We start from the raw sequence: 18,609 nt of genomic DNA, 5'->3' as shown, positions 1-18,609 counted from the left end.
TAAAAGCGGATAAAAATAATCAGATTTCATAATGCTACCTAATTGACACAGAGAGTGCGTGTCAGTGTGAGCTTTAGACTCACACTCTCTTAGACACACAGGTGTGGCGGTGAAGAGTTTGATGTTTCTGCATAGTTTTATTGCTGTGCCTGGAGGGGTGTGTGTGTGTGTGTGTGTGTGTATGTGTGAGAGAGAGTGTGTGTATGTGAAAGTGTGTATGTACGTATGCAAAGGTTAGTTAAGGTATGCTTGCATGGTGGAGTTTATTCAGTCAGTACCATTAAGAATATGGAACAAAACATCCAGCAGAGAATGCCTGAACTATCCTCAAAGAATTTCAGTGTAATGAACAGAGAATTTTTTTAAAAATCCACTGATAATTTCTCCATTTTTCTGCAATGAATTCTTGAACAATCATAGAAAATTCCAGTAAGCAAAAAATTCCAAAAATAATCACAGAAAATGTCAGGATGATCAGCAGAGAATTCCTGAATGAGCATTAGAGAATTCCAGAGCAATGAACAGAGAATTTCAAAATAAAATATGGAATTTGAAAATAATCCACTGATAAATTTCAGATTAATCAGCAGAAAATTCCAGAATAAACTTCAGTGAATACTAAACGAATCATCGGATAATTCTGTTATGAAAAATAAATACCAGCTGAAACAGCTGAACTACAGTGCAGTGTTTATCATACGGTCAGGACTATACAACGTGAATATGATTTAGCTTGTTTGACAGATTCACAACAAATTCAAAACAAATTTTGCAACAAATTCACTACAAATTCACAACAAATTCACAACAAATTCACAACAAACTTTGTAACAAATTCACATCAAATTATTATTATTATTATTATTATTATTATTATTATTTTACCATATTCCAGCTAGTAATCTGGGGTCAGAGGGTGAGGTCCGGTAGATAGGGAACCCCAGGAGCAGTGGCTTGGTGATACTGGGAAATAAACTCTTAGTCTTTTAATCAGTGGGCACAGAGTTCACCTTTAAAGGTAGTTACAAATCAGAAGCTTGTAATAACAGTAATTCTGACACTTTGTGAACTTATAACAGATGAGCAGTGGTCCAGAAGTACGGCATGTTTTACAGAAACAACAGAAAAATGTGTTTGTTGGACTGCTTGGGTTTAGGTTAGCCCATTTAAGTCCTGTAAAATGCTGAAAGCCTCAAAAGGCCACATCCTCGGCAGTCGCTAACAACATCATGCTATTAGTGAAAGTCAGAGCCCCCGGGCTGCTTGGACCAGATTCAGCACAAGCAGCAGGCCTGAACCGCATCCTCCATCCAGCGCTACGCCGTTTGTGCTCTTAACTGGCTGCAATCGAATTTAGTTGAATTGAATTCAGCTGAGCCTTAATTTGAGTTTGCACAAGCGGTGTTATTATGAGGAAACAGGCTAAACATAAATCAGCCATCTGAATATTGACAAGTCGCAGCTTGAAGAGACGGTGTGAAAGTGAGACGCGTAGAAACGGGAGAAGCGAAGGGCGAGGGAGGGAAGGGTGGGATCGAGCTGAGGAAATGTGAAAAAGGAGTGTGAGACGGACAGAGTGAGCATTAGAGAGGTAAAGCTGAGGAAAGATGGAGGAAGAGAGAACTTCTGTGCGAGTGTGTGTGTGTGTGTGTGTGTGTGAGATACACTGAGTTTTTTTGAGGTCACAGTGCAGAATATCACACTGGAATGTGGAATGCTGAAACAGTGCCAACACAAACACACTACACTCACTAGACACACACACATCAGGTCCTTGGCTCCCTCTTTTCTAGGGAGGTCTTTTTTGTTGTGAGGAGCGTCATTCACCGCATATACACCATTTTAAATCAACTGGAAGCCGAACGTCTGACAGAGAATCAGTTAGGTGAGGGAATTGTTACAGCGCTGATGTGAATGATGAAGTCGTTCGTAGTCAGTCGTTCTCTCTGAACGATATAATTAACATCACAGAGGAAATCCATGATATAGAGTGCAATTCACATTACTGTTTATCCTGGCTGCTTTCATTGTGTATCATTCAATGAAACAATGGGGAGCCAATGATCTAGCTTGCTACTGGACATGTGCTGATCATCGGTAATCTAATATACCACGATACAGCACAGCATGGGTGAATTCTCAAATCTGATTGGTCAGAAGGTGTGGAATAATTATATATATTGCTGACAGTAGTTCCGGATGTAAGGTGAAGTTTAAAGTTTCTGTTAATTTAAAATTTATATTAATGCTCTTGTTCTAATATGTTATCGTTTCTATAGTAACAGCTCATTCATAGGATTTGTATGGCGGACATGTGACATAATCTAACACTAAAAATACAATGTGTCATTGTTTAACAAAGAAAAACACAATTGCTTTTTGTAAAAAGTTTTGTTAGGAGACATTTATGTAACGTTTATTTATTTTTTTTATCTTTTCTAAAAGAAAGTGACAAAGAAATATGACGTGATCCTATTTATATGATCATAACACATGATCTATTTACAGTGGTCTTTCTTTCATTCTTAATAACTAATCCTTAATAACCGACTAAATTCGTTAGAAAATATCGCAGGCAGGTACACACAAAAATAACAACTGCAATCAAGATGAAATAAAACACAATGTACATCTCAAATTAAACTGGAGTGATGTAGCTGAGGCTGAGGAACTGTCAGAGCCTGTGTTTACAAAACATGCTGTCAGTGCTGATATTTCTACATCTGAGTGTTTAGACCACATCTACTTAATGTTTAAGTCTGAATACAGATACAGATATTTGGAGCACTAAACAGATACAGATAGAGACAGTATAATCTATAGAGCTACAGAATTTAATCTATAGAATAGATACACTTATAATGCTATACTGAGGAACTTTCTACAGTCTATAGGCTTTTGATAGCATAAAAATGAGTGGAATCTAGCCAGTGTTCCTGTTTGGTTAAAAAAGTTGTCCTTACTTTTTATATACTTACTTTCTAGGGTCCAGGGTCAACATTGTAACTGAATGTTTATCATCTTTCTAAAAACAATAGGCAAACCTGTTATGGCGAATCATAATGGAGTTTTTAACCTATGAGTATTTTTTTTTTAATCAATTTTGTAAGAAATTCACATGTAATGAGTTTAAAGACAAAGTTAAAATCTCTCTCTCTCTTTTTTTACCCTATTGTAGCTCTACATCTTTTTTATGTTGCCTCCAAAGAGAGAAGAAGTGGAATAATTGCTCTTGTATCCAAAAATCTAATTGTACTACCATGTAAATCTAAGGTCATTCTGTTAAAAATGGCAGAAATAGAAATCAGAAAACATAAAAAAAAAAGTACAGAAACGGAATGAAAAGAACTCTTTCCTGCCAAGAGATTACTTCATCGTGTATCCATAATTTTAAGGCCAAAGAGAAAGTCAGAAAGCACATTTGCTATTAATTTAACCTTCTGAGAGCAAGCTGTGAAGCAGCAGGGCCCTGGACAGGTAAAAAGTGATGAAGAGAGAGAGAGAGAGAGAGAAGGAGAGGGAGAGAGAGTGGGAGGGAGCCAGAAGGGGTATGTGTGTGTGTGTGTGTGTGTGTGTGTGTGTGTGTGTGTGTCAGTATCAATGATTGGTTTTCCCGGTTGGTTCAGGATGAGGCCAATTTTCCATCCGTGTCATTTCCCAGTGTGAGAGGAATAAGAGGACTACACAGCTGAGAAAGATATTACCTGATAAAGGAAGGTATTACCGTCCCTGTCTCACTCCCTGTGTGTGTGTGTGTGTGTGTGTGTGTGTGAGAAAAAGGGAGAGAGAGAAAAAAGGGAAAATAGTGATCTAATGCTTGACCACAACAAGCTGTTTATAATACAGAAAGCTGCTTGCCCTGCAGGAGTTCTCATTTAATAAAAGTTATAAATTGTTTTTAACTCTCGGGGTCTAAATTTACTGAAAGTGAAACAATGTTGAAAGTGACTTGTGTACGCTTGGCTCAGTTTCTCTAATGATCATAAAAAAAAGATATTTTATATGAGACTAACAACAGTTTTTGCACAAATATAATTTAGTGATATAATGCCAGAGTATTGCTAATTTGTTGGGCCTGAGCCAAATTTCTTCTCTTTTTGTCCAGTTTCTATTTTCCTCGCCAATGTGACGTGGCATTAAAATATGCCAATGCAGTGATGTTTTTCCAACCTACATCAGTCAAAAATCAAGACGCCCTTTTAATTCCCATTTCATAATACCTGGATTTGAGGATGTGCACCGTTCACCATTTCACTTCAACACAAATAAGTAACTCCAACAAGCAACTAAATAAAATACAACTGATTGAATTATTTTATCACACGGCTCAGTCGTGGCAAATGTGCCTCAGGCCATTAACACATGAACATGTGTGTAACATCAGTGGTGGACGAAGTACACTGAAACTGTACTTCAGTTAAAGTGTCAAAGGTGTTAATTAAACGTAGGAGAATGGAGGCGAAAATCTACTTGAGTGAAAGTAATCATTCAGCAATCAGTCATAAGGAAAATATTCTGCTAACTCTAGACGTTAGCACATTAGAAATGAAAACGAAACTTACCTAGCTACCTAATTTAACAAGATAATTTACAAAATCCACCTAGCTAGCCAATTTAACAAGTTTGATTGCAAATCTTAACTAGTGATCTAAATTATCTATCTACATTACAAACTAGCTAATTTACCAAACTTAAACTTAATTCAATATACTTCTTTAGATTTGATGAATTTTAAAGGCAGATACTTAATTTTTACTATGAAACAAAAAAAGAAAATCTCATGGCGTTTGAGATTTGTAAAGCATAAATCGAAGGTCAAAATGAAGGAGTTAAAAAGTATGTTTTTTCTCTTGTAAATTTACTTGAGTCATAGTAAAAGTATTGAATTTTAATAATAATTGAGTAAAGTGCAAATCTTCTAAAACAGTACAGTAACAAAGTACAATTACTCAAGTGTTTTCTACCCCTGTGTAACATCACATTAAAATTAATAGAACAAATAACATGTCTAACTGAACAAATTAAAATATCTAAAAATATTTTTTTAACACATCCACATAAACCAGCACTGTGGTCTGTGTTTTTTGTGTGTTTTTACGCTAGTGCTGCCGAGCTGAAATAATGCCAAAGATTTCTATTTCTATTTTTATTTCATCTGACTGTTCCAAAAAGTTCTGATTAGACTAAACACTTTTAGATGCGCATCTCTGTGTGAGGTGTAAGAACAAAGATGACTGCACTGCAGGTCATTACTTATCGTTCTCTGTGTAACTGTTGTTCTTGCTGCTTTCTGGTCGTCCTGCAACTCTTTTCAAATGACTGCTCACTTCTCTCTTACCTTCTTTTTCATTAGTCTGAGAGTGTTGTGAAATCTTGCGTGTTGCACCTGTTCGTTTGTTTGTGGTTCCATGAAATGTGCACAAGCAGTTTTATTTTTAACGTTAATACAAAATGAAGAAACAGATATTCTAGTGAAAAGAAGATGAATGGACCGGATATGTGTGAATGTGTGAGTGTGATGGTCAGCTGCCGGTAATTAGCGTGACTTGGCTCCTGGGAGAGAGAGAGAGAGAGAGAGAGAGTGTGTGTGTGTGTGTGTGTGTCAGCTGTGTTCTCAAGTGGGTATGTCATTCTGTTCTGTTGGACACATGGGGTCCTGTTGGTTCAAACGTATACAGAAATATTTCAAATGGTAAATCTGTATACATGATATAGCTGAGAGAAATGATGATATATTAGTGATATATTATCTATTAATATATATATTAATAGATATACTAAATAGTGGGATTGCTGTTTCTTCTATAACAAGACACCATTGTTTCTCAAAGATTGGTCGTTTTTTGGTTAATCTTTATTTGAACCAATTCCTATTTTACCATTTTTTTTAATTTTTGAAACAGTATTTCTGTATTTTCAATGTGTAGCTGCTGTTTTTCAGGGCCTTTGTTAGTAAAATTAAATGTATCAATACCTATGTGTATAGTGAAAGGGTCATGATATGATAATTTTTTTGTTGTCACAGATTATTAGAAAAGATTAATTGACAGGTAGGTGACAATTATTTCAGATTCATTGAATTTTTATTGAAGATGAAATCATTCATGTTAGCTTAATACCAGGAGTCCATGATGCGCCTCATGCTCATGAACCTCATGCCATCATAGTCCCTGAAGCTGCGGTACTCTCCAGGGCCGAAGTACCACATCCTGCCTCTGTAGTGAGGATGCTCGTACATGAGCCAGTGGCCGTCCATCACGTGGCAGGACATGAAGCCGCTGGACCAGTGGTAGCGGTCCATGAAGGAATCGCAGTCATCCATCACCTCCATCATCTGACCCATGAAGTTATCCCTTTCGTAGACCCTCATCTTGTAATGTCCTCTGTACTGTTATAGGTAACAAGATTAGTTGCTTTGGTAAAACACACCACAACCTGTCAAAGAAAAAAGTCATGTATAGATTTAAAAAAAAAAACAAGTTATTCATCTTACCATGGGGATCATGCGGCAGGATCTGATGCAGTTGTTGCCCCAGCCCCACATGTTCATGTAGTCAGCGTACTCGCCTCTTCTCATGAAGTACTGGTTGCCCATGTAGTTGGGATGATCGTACACCATCCAGCAGCCGCTCTCCACCCTGCACGAGTGGCAGCGGCTCAGGTAGGTGGACATATCAGAGCAATCACCGCTGCACTCATAGGAGCGGCCCTGGAAGTTCCTGTCCTCATAGAAGATAACCTGTAGGGCAAATTAGAGAAAGGAAGCTCAAACTTAACATGAAGGACACCATAATGATATTGCTTTGTTGAGCTTTTTTTTTTTTTTTTTAAAATCTTTATATTTATAGAAACCAGTTTGCTTACTCTGCCCATGGTGATGATGCGAGTGTCTGCGTGTCCCAGCACTTGCCTGGTGGTGAACTGACATTGAGCATCGGTTTAACCTCTGCCATTTATACCTGACCAAACTCAAAGAGCGCATACCTCCTATTGTAAAAAGTCCTGACCAAGCAAAAGCACAGAGGCCACCAGAGTGTTTTTGCTACATGTCACATTTCCAGTCTCCAGAAGACTTTAGAACGAGCCCCACAAGCAAGACAAAACTGCTGAGCTTTTTTTCTTCCTTTTTTTTACCCAATGTGTTCTTTTGGCCCATACAATCTCTGGGTATTATAAGTTTCCTACACAGAAACCCAGCTATGGAAAACATATTTCTGTTGGGTAGACCCTTCTGCCATTTGAACAACAAAAAAAAAACATATTACATCGTGCTAACAAGATTTACCAGGTGATTGTCAGAGGTGTTAAACAATAAGCATGGCTTGCTAAGCTCACATCTAATGTACCTAGCTAGCATTATGAGCGTCAAGTGGCTGCAGCACTGTCATCATCTGTCAGTAACTCCAGTTGGCATTTTTAATACTTATTTTTGTGTCGGCGTTCTGCATAGGTTTTTTTTTTTTTTTTCTGCATGGAAGCATCATCAGAAATGCACGGCCTTGATCGTGCAGAGCTCAGCGGGAAAAGTGGTCACAGCCCATGTGTGTTTGAGGAAAAGACTGACCTATAGCAGCCGTAAAAATGGTCATTTAAAAAAATGCATTTTACATTTGTTAAAAAAAACAACATTTTTATTCCTAATTAAAATAGAATTATATATGAGTTAGATTGGGGAAAGAAATACTAATTTTTTAATTTTATTGAATATTGAAGTTATACTTGTTCTATGTTTTTACTGTTGGTGGTATGTAAGACCCATACCTCGCTTAATTAATAATAATAATCCCTAGAGAGCTGTGGCTCATGACCAATATAAAAATGCAACAATAATGAATGAATGAATGAATGAATTAATTAATTAATTAATATTTATTCCTTCATTATATATTATTTATGATCAGTATCTCACTGGACAGGGTTTTTGCTGATGTAGGTGATGAAAACTGCAATTAACTAATATTTTATTAGATATGTGATATATGATATGGTAGGTTCTCTCTCTCTCTCTTTCTCTCTCTCTTTCTCTCTCTCTATCTCTCTCTCTTTCTCTCTGTTTGTGTTTCTTGATGAAAGGGCTGACACGTGCCATGGGTCAAAGGATAAGAAAGCTCTGTGTGTGGGGGGAGCAGCACGAGGTCAGGCTTCTCCCTCAAGCTTAACCGCAGCGTGCCAAAGGTCAAAGGTTACAAAAACTGTGAGGCATGGCAGCTGTGTGTGTTTGTGTGTGAGTGAGTGGTACAGAGCCTGTCTTTTCTTACTGCTTCACGCAAGCGCAATATAGATGTTTGTCTCACACCTTCCATCCGTCATGCTCATCACACATATACACACACACACACACACAGCTCACAGCTGTTGTCTCTGGTTCAAGTTTAATAGGGGGATCACACAAATAGTCAAGTCAGGTCAGCACGGACATTTACACACTCCGCTCTGTGTGTGTAGCTGCTCACTGGTGGTCACACATTGTTATACCGAACCTGTTCTCCATCTAGTCTTCTACTCCTGATTTTTCTCACGAGTCTGTGTGTATCGTTGCATTTCATGTGACATCACACTGTATAATGGCAGCCATTTTGTGGAGCGAATATGGGACTGACTGCATCATTAAGAAGTGTTTATATTTATTTATACTGATACTCGACTGCATTAATAGACATTACATCCTCAACAAGCAACTTGTCACACTGCCTTGTAGCTGTGTTAGCTAGCTAGCTACAACTGGGGTGTTTATTTCAGCAGCTTATATTGCTAACATCAGCAAAAAATGAGTTAGTTAGCTGATATCTATTAGCTTATAAGGACAAAAAAATTCTCTTCGTGATGAAACACCCCAGGAACCTTCTTTACTTCTTTTAATGCTGTATTTGACTAAAAGATGTTACTCATAATTTCTGAGCTCTGACTAGGAAAAAGTTTATCTCACAGCATCAGCAGTAAACAAAGATAAAACTAAGATCAATCATGATACAGACATACTCTCTTGTTAAATCTATAACACTTTTGAGGAGGTAAATATTCATCACTCATCACAGCTAGCTGGCCCGTAAGAAAGTGAAATGACGAACATGGAGGCGTCCAATTTTTTCCCCATGTTGTAGCTCAATCAGTCAGAATTGAAGTTCCAACTTCCCAATTCTGAGGTAAGCCGAATGCAAAAAAAGGATAAGAAAGGCTACCATAACTCACATAACCACTCTTTACAGTGGTGAAAAGCATCTCAGAATGCACAAAATGTCAAAATTTGAGGCTACAACAGCAGAAGTCCACATTAAGTTCCACTCCTGTCAGCCAGGAACAGGAATCTGAGGCTACAGTGGGCGCCGAAACTGGAGCGCTTCAGGTTGGAAAAGCAAAGTGGTGAGAGATATACTGATATAAGCGAGATGCTACTAGAAATTTATTGCAAAAAAAGACAACAGAAACGACTCTCAGACCCTGTCATGATAAAGAAGTTACAAAAATATTCGGCACATTTCCCAAACGCCGAACCACAACAGCTGTAATGACGCAAAGTTGTACTCATCAGGCGTAAATAAGGCATTCTGTGTGATTAAAAAAAGAGTGACTATGAGAAGTCAGAGACACGATGAAGAAGAAGAGGCTAGGGGAAAATCATTTGGAGGAATTTATATCCAGACAGTGGTTTGTTTCAATGCAGTTTGTTATTTTTGAAATGTTGAAAATGCACGTATTTGCCATATCATTAGCTTGTATGTGCATATGTGAGCATCTGTTTCAAATCTTAATCTAACTCTTAATCTAAAAAGCCTTGATGAAGAGCATGATGACGAGCTGCTCTCTTTTTGTGTGTAAATATGTGGTTGTGGTAATTGAACACAGATCTCTAAACACACATACTGTATCAGATGCAAGATGTGTGTGTGTGTGTGTGTGTGTGTGTGTGGACCTGCTTGGTGCCAAAATACCCAATGTTAGTCTTTCTTCAATCTCTACAATCTGCCTAAATGATTATGGCTCCACCGCAAGACTCAGTGGTTGTTTGTGCGATTGGACAGGCTTGCGTGTGCATCCTTGTGTGTGTGTGTGTGTGTGTGTGTGTGTATATGCTGTCTAATTAAATTAAATTGAGTTAGAGCAGCATTTAGGTTGACCTGGTGGAGATTTGGAGTTTTTATGCAACTTCTATACACTAAGACTGTTTCATAGTTTGTGCAAGTGTGTGTGTGTGAGTGTGTGTGTGCATGAGAGAGAGACAGAATAAGAAGAAGAGGTGTGTGGGAAAGAGTCAGACTTGGTCTTTCCTTCTGGACAGATCTATGACTGTGTGTGTGTATCATGGGTGATAAATGAAGGGAAATGAAAGAGTGTGAGATTTGGGAGTGTTGGGAGAATTCTGTGGTCTGGCAGTTCACTGGCGTCAGACAGATGCTTTCATTTTTCTCCTTCAAACTGCAAAAATATACACCCACCGAGACAGAGGGGGGGGGGGGGGATGGTCAGAGAGCATTTTAGGTAAAGGAATGCCACGAAACTGTCTCCTCCCTCCATTTCTCTTCTCCCTCTTTTCTTTTTTTTGACCTTCCTTTTTTCTTTCATCCTCATTTTTGTCAGGCCGGGTTCGTACAGTGGGGCCTGGGAATTGGAGCCGTAATTAGAAGGAGATGCTCTGTGAATGTAAACCTGAGAAAAATACAACACATAAAGAGAGACAGAGAGAGAGAGAGAGAGAGAGAGAGAGGGCGAGAGTTTAGTAAGAATGTCTCAGACTATATGTATGTTTTCATCCTAAACTCTATACATTGTATCTATCTAAAATCTCAGATGTAAACATGTCTACTTGATCCTAACAGCGATGGCACAGAAGGAAGGATATGTAGCTATGCATAACTGGTGGAGTTGTGTGCGTCTTATCACGTATAGGTGCCACTAAACTTTTAGGAACGTGTGCGTAAACTGGAAGACTTAAACTTTATACAGCATGTATTAAAGAAAAGTCGTTTGCTGATCTCTGTATTGATTTAGTTTGTTACTTCATGTCAAAACTAGTTCTTACTGACACGAAGGCTACGGTAACTGAAATAACCACTCTTTACAAACATGGTGAGCTGAAAGGCATCTCAAAATGCACAGTATGCCAAAATATGAAGTTACAGCAGCAGAAGACCACAGTGGGTTCCACTCCTGTCAACTGATAACCATGCTTTCATAGAGGTGAAGAAAAATAACGTTTGTAAGGACGTAGCGGAGATCGTTGGTGCTTCTGGTGAGTGGACGTAGCTTGGACGAAGCTTACATAACATAGAGATAAGTTTTACATTTTAAGTGTGTTTTAAATAAAAGTAAGTCGTATACTGTAGTAAACTGTGCTGTAGGTTACTACCATTTCTCATCGGAAAAGAAAACAAAAAAAAATCTGGATGGATGGTACACGCCCACAAGAGACAACAGTAGCACTTTCTGCGACACGAGCAACTTGTCACAGATAGTGTGAACACAAGGTCAAATGTATCGTTCATACTTCGCATCAGTATTCAGGTATCCCAATATCCTGTGTGTGTGTGTGGGTGTGTGTGTGTGTGTGTGGGTGTGTGTCACTGTAGCCACAAGCTTAAGAAGCAGAACCCACACTAGACATTTCCTTGACAATAACATAAACTGAGCATGACCACACACATATACACAAACACACACACACGGCCACAAAATCAGGCTAGTGTGACACCGAGAGGGTTTATATGTCTGCCATCAAATAGCCCAAAGGAAGCGGATTACACACACACACACACACGTACAGACCCATGGGCAGGTCATTGAGGATACAGCTTCCTCAAACCTCGAACAATGGCTGCTCTTTTACTGCCCTGAAAACAGAGAATGAAAGAGAGAGAAAGAGGGAGAGACAGACAGAGAGACAGAAAGAGACAGAAAAAGAGAGAGAAAGAGAGACAGAAAGAGAGAGAGAGATCGATTTACATCAGCTAGACTGGTAAGCACCCATGGACTGCCCTGCAATTAGTAAATGCCACAACCTAGATACAGTTACATTACACTGCACAATCCTATCAGCCGTATGTGTGTGTGTGTGTGTGTGTGTGTGTGTGCGTGCGCTCTTCTCTTCTGTTCTCCTCTCTTCTCTTCTCATCTCTTCTTGTCTCTTCTCTTTTTCTGTTTTCTCTTTTCTTCTTCTGTTTTATCATCTGTTATCTCTTCTATTTTTCTTTTTTCTCTTCTCTTTTTCTGCCTTCTCTTCTCTTCTCTTCTCTTCTCTTCTCTTCTTGTTTTCTCTTCTCTTCTCTTCTCTTCTTGTTTTCTCTTCTCTTCTCTTCTCCAGTTCCCTCGTGCTCATCGGCCATCTCCTTTATTCTTTTCAACTCTATCCGTCCAGCGCTCTTTGTATTAAATAGAGCAGTCATTGTGCGCGCTGAATTGAAGGTGATAGCAGAGAGGCCGCGTAAACACCAACGTCTTTCCCGTAAGAAAGTGAGGATGAAAAAAAAAACAAAACCCTGAGAGAAAGCTGAGAATGAATCACTTCCCCAAACAGACGAGTACAGTAAGAACAGCCTTATCTGCTGCCGCGCGGCTCAAAGCCTCGCTTATCTCAAAGCCAAAGATTATTTTTCTTCACTCTTCCTCTAACTCACGCTCTCACTCTTTTTGTTTGTTGTCGTCTGTTCCCAAGGATGGCTTGTTGAGAAAGGCGTCTGTCTCCTCCCTTTGCTTTTCTCTTCCTGCTTCACTTTATCGCCTCTCCTCTCCTGTTCGCCTGTTCTCCCACTCCCACGCTCATGTAATCACTCAGCTTTAAATAAAGACTGTGTGCTTTTGGAGAGTTTTCCATACAGGGTCAAGGTTGTGTGTGTGTGTGTGTGAGAGAGAGAAGTTAGCATTTTCAGCTTTGTAGTACAGCAATGGGGCTAAAACCGATTCATAAAATAGCAGAATAAGGTTGAACACACCTCATACGACTGTTTTTAGCTCTGTGACGTCTTTTGTACATTTTTTTAAATAGAAAACAGTACATCATATAGTGTCAGAAACATAAACACGTCTGTTTAAGATACCGATCGTCGCTGGAGCCAGATTTCTTTTGGTCAAACTACTCATTCAAGCCAAATATCTGCAACACCATCTGCAATTCCTCTTATACACCAATTACCTTATTTTTCTCTCCGCTAATTCTTTTCGATATCTCCGTTACGGCTCCTGTGGGACGCATATCCAAGAAGAATGCCTTCCTGTCCCAAGCTTTCCCAGAGTGCACAGCGGCTGTTAACAAGGGAGCTATGAAACTCGGAGCGAGAGATTGAGAGAGAGGAAAGAGAGCGATAGACAGAATAGAGACAGAGCTGTTATAAATGAGATCTCAGTGGACCTATAGGATCGGTCCTGATCGCAGAAGCAGACAAATGAAGCTCTAAAGCTCCGTCCTCTTATTAAGTAATAGTGCAGTTTGCAAATTCGATTTTTTTTTTTTTTTTTTTTGAGGCTGAGAGGACCTTTCACGTCTTTCCACTCGCCCCACTGGAGCCCTGGCATTTTTGTGTAGGTGTGCCGGCCACGCTGCCGACATCTGCACAGTCTCACACGGAGAGGAGGAACTCAGAAATGAATATAAACCATAGAAAACAGAATGGAGAGAGGCAGAGAAAGCGAGAAGGAAGGACAGGAAGAAGAGATAATTACAGGAAAGGGTGATTATTAGTCCGTCACTCTGCCTCCAGACAGATAAGTGAAATCAGATGGAGAGACGCTGAGTGTGAAAATAACAGCGATTGAGAGAGATGAGGAGAATAAAGAGGAAGTCTTTATGTGCACTCGGGTTTTTGGAGTATGGTGCAGTTGTAAACAGTCTCCTTAAGCTCTCACCTCCTTCTTCTTGTTTCACACGTGAACTTTTACATGAGAATTCAATAATAATGACTTTTTGTAACTTCAGCACGGGGATATGAAGAAGAAGCTCCTGAGTGGAGCAGCAGATAAGCGTCTGCTCTGTCGTAAGAAGATTACGAGTTCAAATCCAGATGATGCTGCAGCCGTTCGTGGCTGTGAGACCAAGAGAGTAAAGTTAGCCATGCTCTTTGGATGGGAGGAGCATGCTCTCTCTCAATCACAGAGACACTTACCAATCATGGGCTTCTGTGTGATCATGTATGCAGAAGAGGGAAGATAGCGCTTGTCTTTGTGCAGAGAATGAAATTGTTTTCATCAGCTACATGGTACAGTCTGTACGGGATTCGGTCGTTTATGAGCAAACCAGAAGAGAATGTAGCATGAGTGGAGAGAAGACAAAGAAGATAAACAAACTGAAGTGCTTCAAGTTTCATCAAATCCACTGGGGCTGAGACTTGTTACAGGTCACATCCTGGAGGACTCAAAATGAGAAAAAAACCTAGAAACTATTTATTTTTCATTATGTTTCGTTCAGAACAGAAATGATATGTCTACACTCGTGCTCAAGATTGAACAGAAAAGTGTATTTTTTTTTTAAAACATCTTACGAGCTACTTTGCAGTGTGACGCATTATTTAAAGAACTGTAGGAAAAATATTTTCTACGCAAATTTTCCTGTCGCCACCTTATCATCAAAAACCTGGCTATAGCAGATATCTAACAGTGTATCTTCCTGTAGCCAGGCGTGCCGGAAGTGACGAATTCTGAAACACTGGAGCGGAAAAATCACCTCATTAACCGGTTGAGCACTTATTTAAAAGTTACATTTTCACTCTGGAGTCATTTTCTATTACATTCAATGAAAAGAATTCATTCATTTTCAGTAACGTTTACTAATCCCTGCAGAAAAGTGTATAGCCCGGAGTTTACAGAGCGTGCTCTGTGCTGAGACTCCGTTCCCTCCTTATCATTGGATGCCGCTCTTTTGCCGTGCGCTCTGATTGGTCAGGTGATATCAGCAGGAAACGCTTTACGGGTTCTTGCACGTCAGTAGTGCCTAACAGATTCCCTGATGCTGATAGCAAGGGATAGGGGGTATGAAGAGAGTGTGAAACAAACTGCACAGCAAGGCGTGTGTGTGTGTGTGTGTGTGTGTGTGTGTGGTTGGGGGGTGTTTAAATCTGCAGTATAGCGAGGGTGTGTATGTGCAGTTACCGTAAGATAAATCCAAATGTGCATTAACAGCTGTATTCAGAGCGAGGGAGAGTAAATCAAATAAGCACACGTCTCCTGAACACTAATTATAATTGCATAATTGCTCTTGTTAGAACTCTGAAATAGTTTCCTGTATATAAATGTCTTGTTCGTGACGAATGAAGTTTGAAATCCTTCTCGCAACTCATGTGGCCTTGGCAAAGGCCAAGAATCGGAAATTGGGTTTGTAATTTTTTGAGCCCTCTGAAGAATTTGTAATTGCAGGGAAAACATGATGATCCTTTTTTTTTCCAATTAACCCCCAAACCCCCAGTATGTTTTTCTTTTTTTTTTTTAAAAAAAAAAAGATGATTACCTTAATCATTATAAGAGGTTCTTTGTACTCCAGAATTTCCTGACGTCCTAAAATAATATTCTGCACCGTAATTACTGTATATATGAAATACACGCTGTGATGTGTGTTTATGACACCTCAGACACCCCCCATGCTGTATGCAGTGTGTACGATGTCATTATTTTGAAGATGAGCTCCACGGTCGAGTAGTTCCCGGGGTCAGCCGGGGTCGGAGCGATTCCCTCCGAGACGAGTGATGGACAGCACCTGCCTCCCAGCTGTGCTCAGACAGAGAGAACAGTGTATTTTGTGGCGTGTTTTATGGTCGGAGCAGATGTTTTTTAGGCTGTTTCTCTGTTTCGAGTCCACTCTGTGCTGTCCTCTGATAGATTAGAAGCGTGCTAGAATGAAGAAAAAAGTTGCATTCATAACTTGACAACATTCGTGTTCTTCATCATTTCTGTAAATACTGCTCTCCTTCACCTGTATATACTCCTCTCTCTCTCTCTCTCTCTCTCTCCCTCCTTCACTCTCCTTCCACGTCTAGCGTTTTTTCCACATAAAGCTGTTTTTCATAAACTCTAGCCTGGAATAGCAGTCCCTGAGGCGAGCACTGAAACACTAGCCCTCTCTCTCTCTCTCTCTCTCTCTCTCTCTCTCTCTCTCTCTCTCTGAGTGTGTGTGTGTGTGTGTAACAGTAGATTTTTCTGAATCGCTGCCAAACAGATGCAGTCTCTTGGAGTTCCACCAGAGGAGCTTTCATGCCCCTCTCTCTCTCTCTCTCTCTCTCTCTCTCTCTCTCTCTCTCTCTTCGTTAGAGAACAGTAGTGTCCTGATATGCAACTTTTTGCCTCCCGCTCTTTCGGCCTGCGTCGTATCAGATGTCTCAGGGTCGTGTTTGAATCCTGCACACGGCCGACGCGAGTCCGTAGACCTGTAAATTCAGGCTCACAATCAGCTCGGCCTCTCTCCATACAGCTGTGCTTATGAGGTTTGGAAAAAAAAAACAGCCTGACCCCAGATCAGCACCTCTGGAGAGCACATGTGACCACACGATTTGTTCTGTTTATTGTGCTTTTTATTGTGTTTGACAAGTTGACTAATATTTATCTTGTGCTTTCTCTCCATCTCTAAATCCCTGTCTTTCTGTCGGTAATTTTTGGCACACGTCAGTCGAATGGCTGACTAACATTTTAGAAATAATTTAATTCAGAACAACTCGTCCTGATCGCCAGCGTTATCCCATGTTGCAGTGCTTTGTGGTGTCACTACTATTCGCAGCATCTTTGCAGTCGGCTTTTCGTTCCCTATGAAACGTGACGGTCGCTTACGTTGGATGGAGGCTTGTGTGATATTGATTTCTCCCTGCTCATGATTTAATACTAAAAAAAAAAAAAAAAACCAAGAGTAACGATTTAATCATCCAGAGCCGACGGCAAATCGAGCATTTCCACCATTTTAGGTTTCAGTGTAAATGTGAAACTCTGCTGTGTAAACAGTAAAAAACAAAACAGCACATTTTCCATATAATCCTTTTACAAATCAGTTGTCTAATCTCCACATGGCCGACATTTTTCACTGTGGATCTTCTGCTGAAAGTGTTTGAAAGCGCCTGACCGATGCAGAACAAAACAACAGCATATTCACTTACTTTCTAATGATCCTTACCATTAATATTATTTATAAACTATTAGATTAGACACTTTGTTGACGCTTCTCTTTCCGAAAACAAGCCATTTTTGACTATTTTTGGACAATTTTTTTCAGTGGCATTTCTAATAAATGAGCGTGTCAAATGAAAACATTAAAAGTGCAACAAAAATTAGAATTGAATCTTTTTTTTTTTTTTCTCGAGGAATCGTTAAGTGCTGGCGACTGGGTTGGTTTCCTGCCTGGGAATCAAACCCAGGTCGAGGTGGTGAGACCAGTCAGGAGCATGTGAGGTGGGGGGAAGTGGGCGGGGCTTCCAGGCGGTGTCAGTTAATACCAGAGAGCAATGGTTGGTAAGTCTGGTAAAATAATAGAATCAGACCTGCCCTGTTTGCCTGCCCCTTGATGCCCTCACATGACCCATATCACACCAGGAAGATCCCCCACCAGCACACACACACACACACACAGTTACAAACTTCGTTACACACCTCATTCAATACCAAGGCTGTTTGTATCATATACACAATACACAAACAGTGTGCTAACTCTGTGTATGTGTGTATGTTTTCCTACCACTAATTAGATATTGGAAACTCTGCCAAGTGATTTCAGAGGGCATAACAATACCTGTGAAATTAGGAGAGGTTCTCTGGACGTTTGTGTGATGGTGACATCATTTCCCACTTGACGCTCATGTTGACAGTAAACACTAACACCAGCAGGAACAATACGGGAGCACCCACAATTGATTTACCTTTAACACAGGGTTTGGCTTTAATGAAAAAGTGACATAAAAGGAACTTTTCGGCTGGAAACGATGCTGTCGTGATTGTGTTTTACACATGGTCCAAATACTCGAGTCTGACTCTGGAATCGCTTGGGGCGGGTTGCAGGTTTGCGTTAATATTGAGGAATTCCTCCCAAAAAGTGGCTCGATTGCGTGATTCTATACGTCATGTTTGTGCATGCAGGTTTGTAAAATGGTAGGCAGTCCATTAAGTTCATCCATTTGCTGCTTTTTAATATTCATAATATTTATTTATTTTAATATTCTCCTGTGATAGCTGCAACAGCTAATTACAGCACTCCAGTGGGTTTATATTTCAATACCCATTTTCCTGGTATCAGAAAAGTAGGACCAGTGAGTAATGTGACAAATTGAATCAATCATGTTACACCTGATGTGGACCAGTTCGGCTGAAGCAAACCCCAGACCACCGTTTGTGAGAGGGCCAGGGATCAGATCCCTGGCTCGAAAAAAAACCCCAGCATTTGCACTTCATCAGTCCTACCAAACTCCGGGCTCCGAGTCTGGAAAAAAAAAAACACAAGTGTGAAAATGACCTTTGTGGTTCTTTTAGTACCCTGGCAAGGAGAGTAAACCAAATTCAGCATTAGTTATGGTCTGGGTCACTTGGCAGCGACAAAATATATGATCACGGATTGGTTACAGTCACATTCCCATACGGTACCGCAATGTCCTTCGGAAAAGCAGCTAGCTCAGGCTTGGCTCTGATTGGCAGCTACATCATGATTACTAGAAAGCTTGA

The 18,609-nt window shown here is 39.9% G+C and overlaps 2 protein-coding genes across 9 annotated transcripts in view; one reads left to right on the top strand and one right to left on the bottom strand.

The window, feature by feature from the left end:
• Window positions 1–18,609, top strand: part of nfixa (nuclear factor I/Xa) — a 113,189-nt gene that overhangs the window by 62,815 nt on the left and 31,765 nt on the right. The window lies entirely within an intron of this gene.
• LOC113537615 (gamma-crystallin M2) lies at window positions 6,062–13,283 on the bottom strand. The gene is made up of 4 exons (XM_026932208.3): window positions 13,124–13,283; window positions 6,865–10,644; window positions 6,494–6,739; window positions 6,062–6,388 (listed from the first exon to the last, which is right to left on the bottom strand). Exons 2-4 carry the CDS (start codon window positions 6,871–6,873, stop codon window positions 6,113–6,115), a joined length of 531 nt encoding a protein of 176 aa, XP_026788009.1. The 5' UTR covers window positions 6,874–10,644; window positions 13,124–13,283; the 3' UTR covers window positions 6,062–6,112.

Source organism: Pangasianodon hypophthalmus, chromosome 26 (assembly GCF_027358585.1).
Source record: "Pangasianodon hypophthalmus isolate fPanHyp1 chromosome 26, fPanHyp1.pri, whole genome shotgun sequence".
In the NCBI taxonomy this organism is placed as follows: domain Eukaryota; kingdom Metazoa; phylum Chordata; class Actinopteri; order Siluriformes; family Pangasiidae; genus Pangasianodon; species Pangasianodon hypophthalmus.
The sequence above is the reverse complement of the archived record's forward strand: the minus strand, read 5'-3'. Positions and strand labels throughout refer to the sequence as shown.

What these genes read in the sequence shown, in the direction of transcription:
- LOC113537615 (XM_026932208.3), bottom strand. An exon ending in CCTGCCGCATGATCCCCATG is followed by an intron (nt 6,389 to 6,493) that starts GTAAGATGAATA and finishes TACCTATAACAG; the next exon opens with TACAGAGGACATTACAAGAT.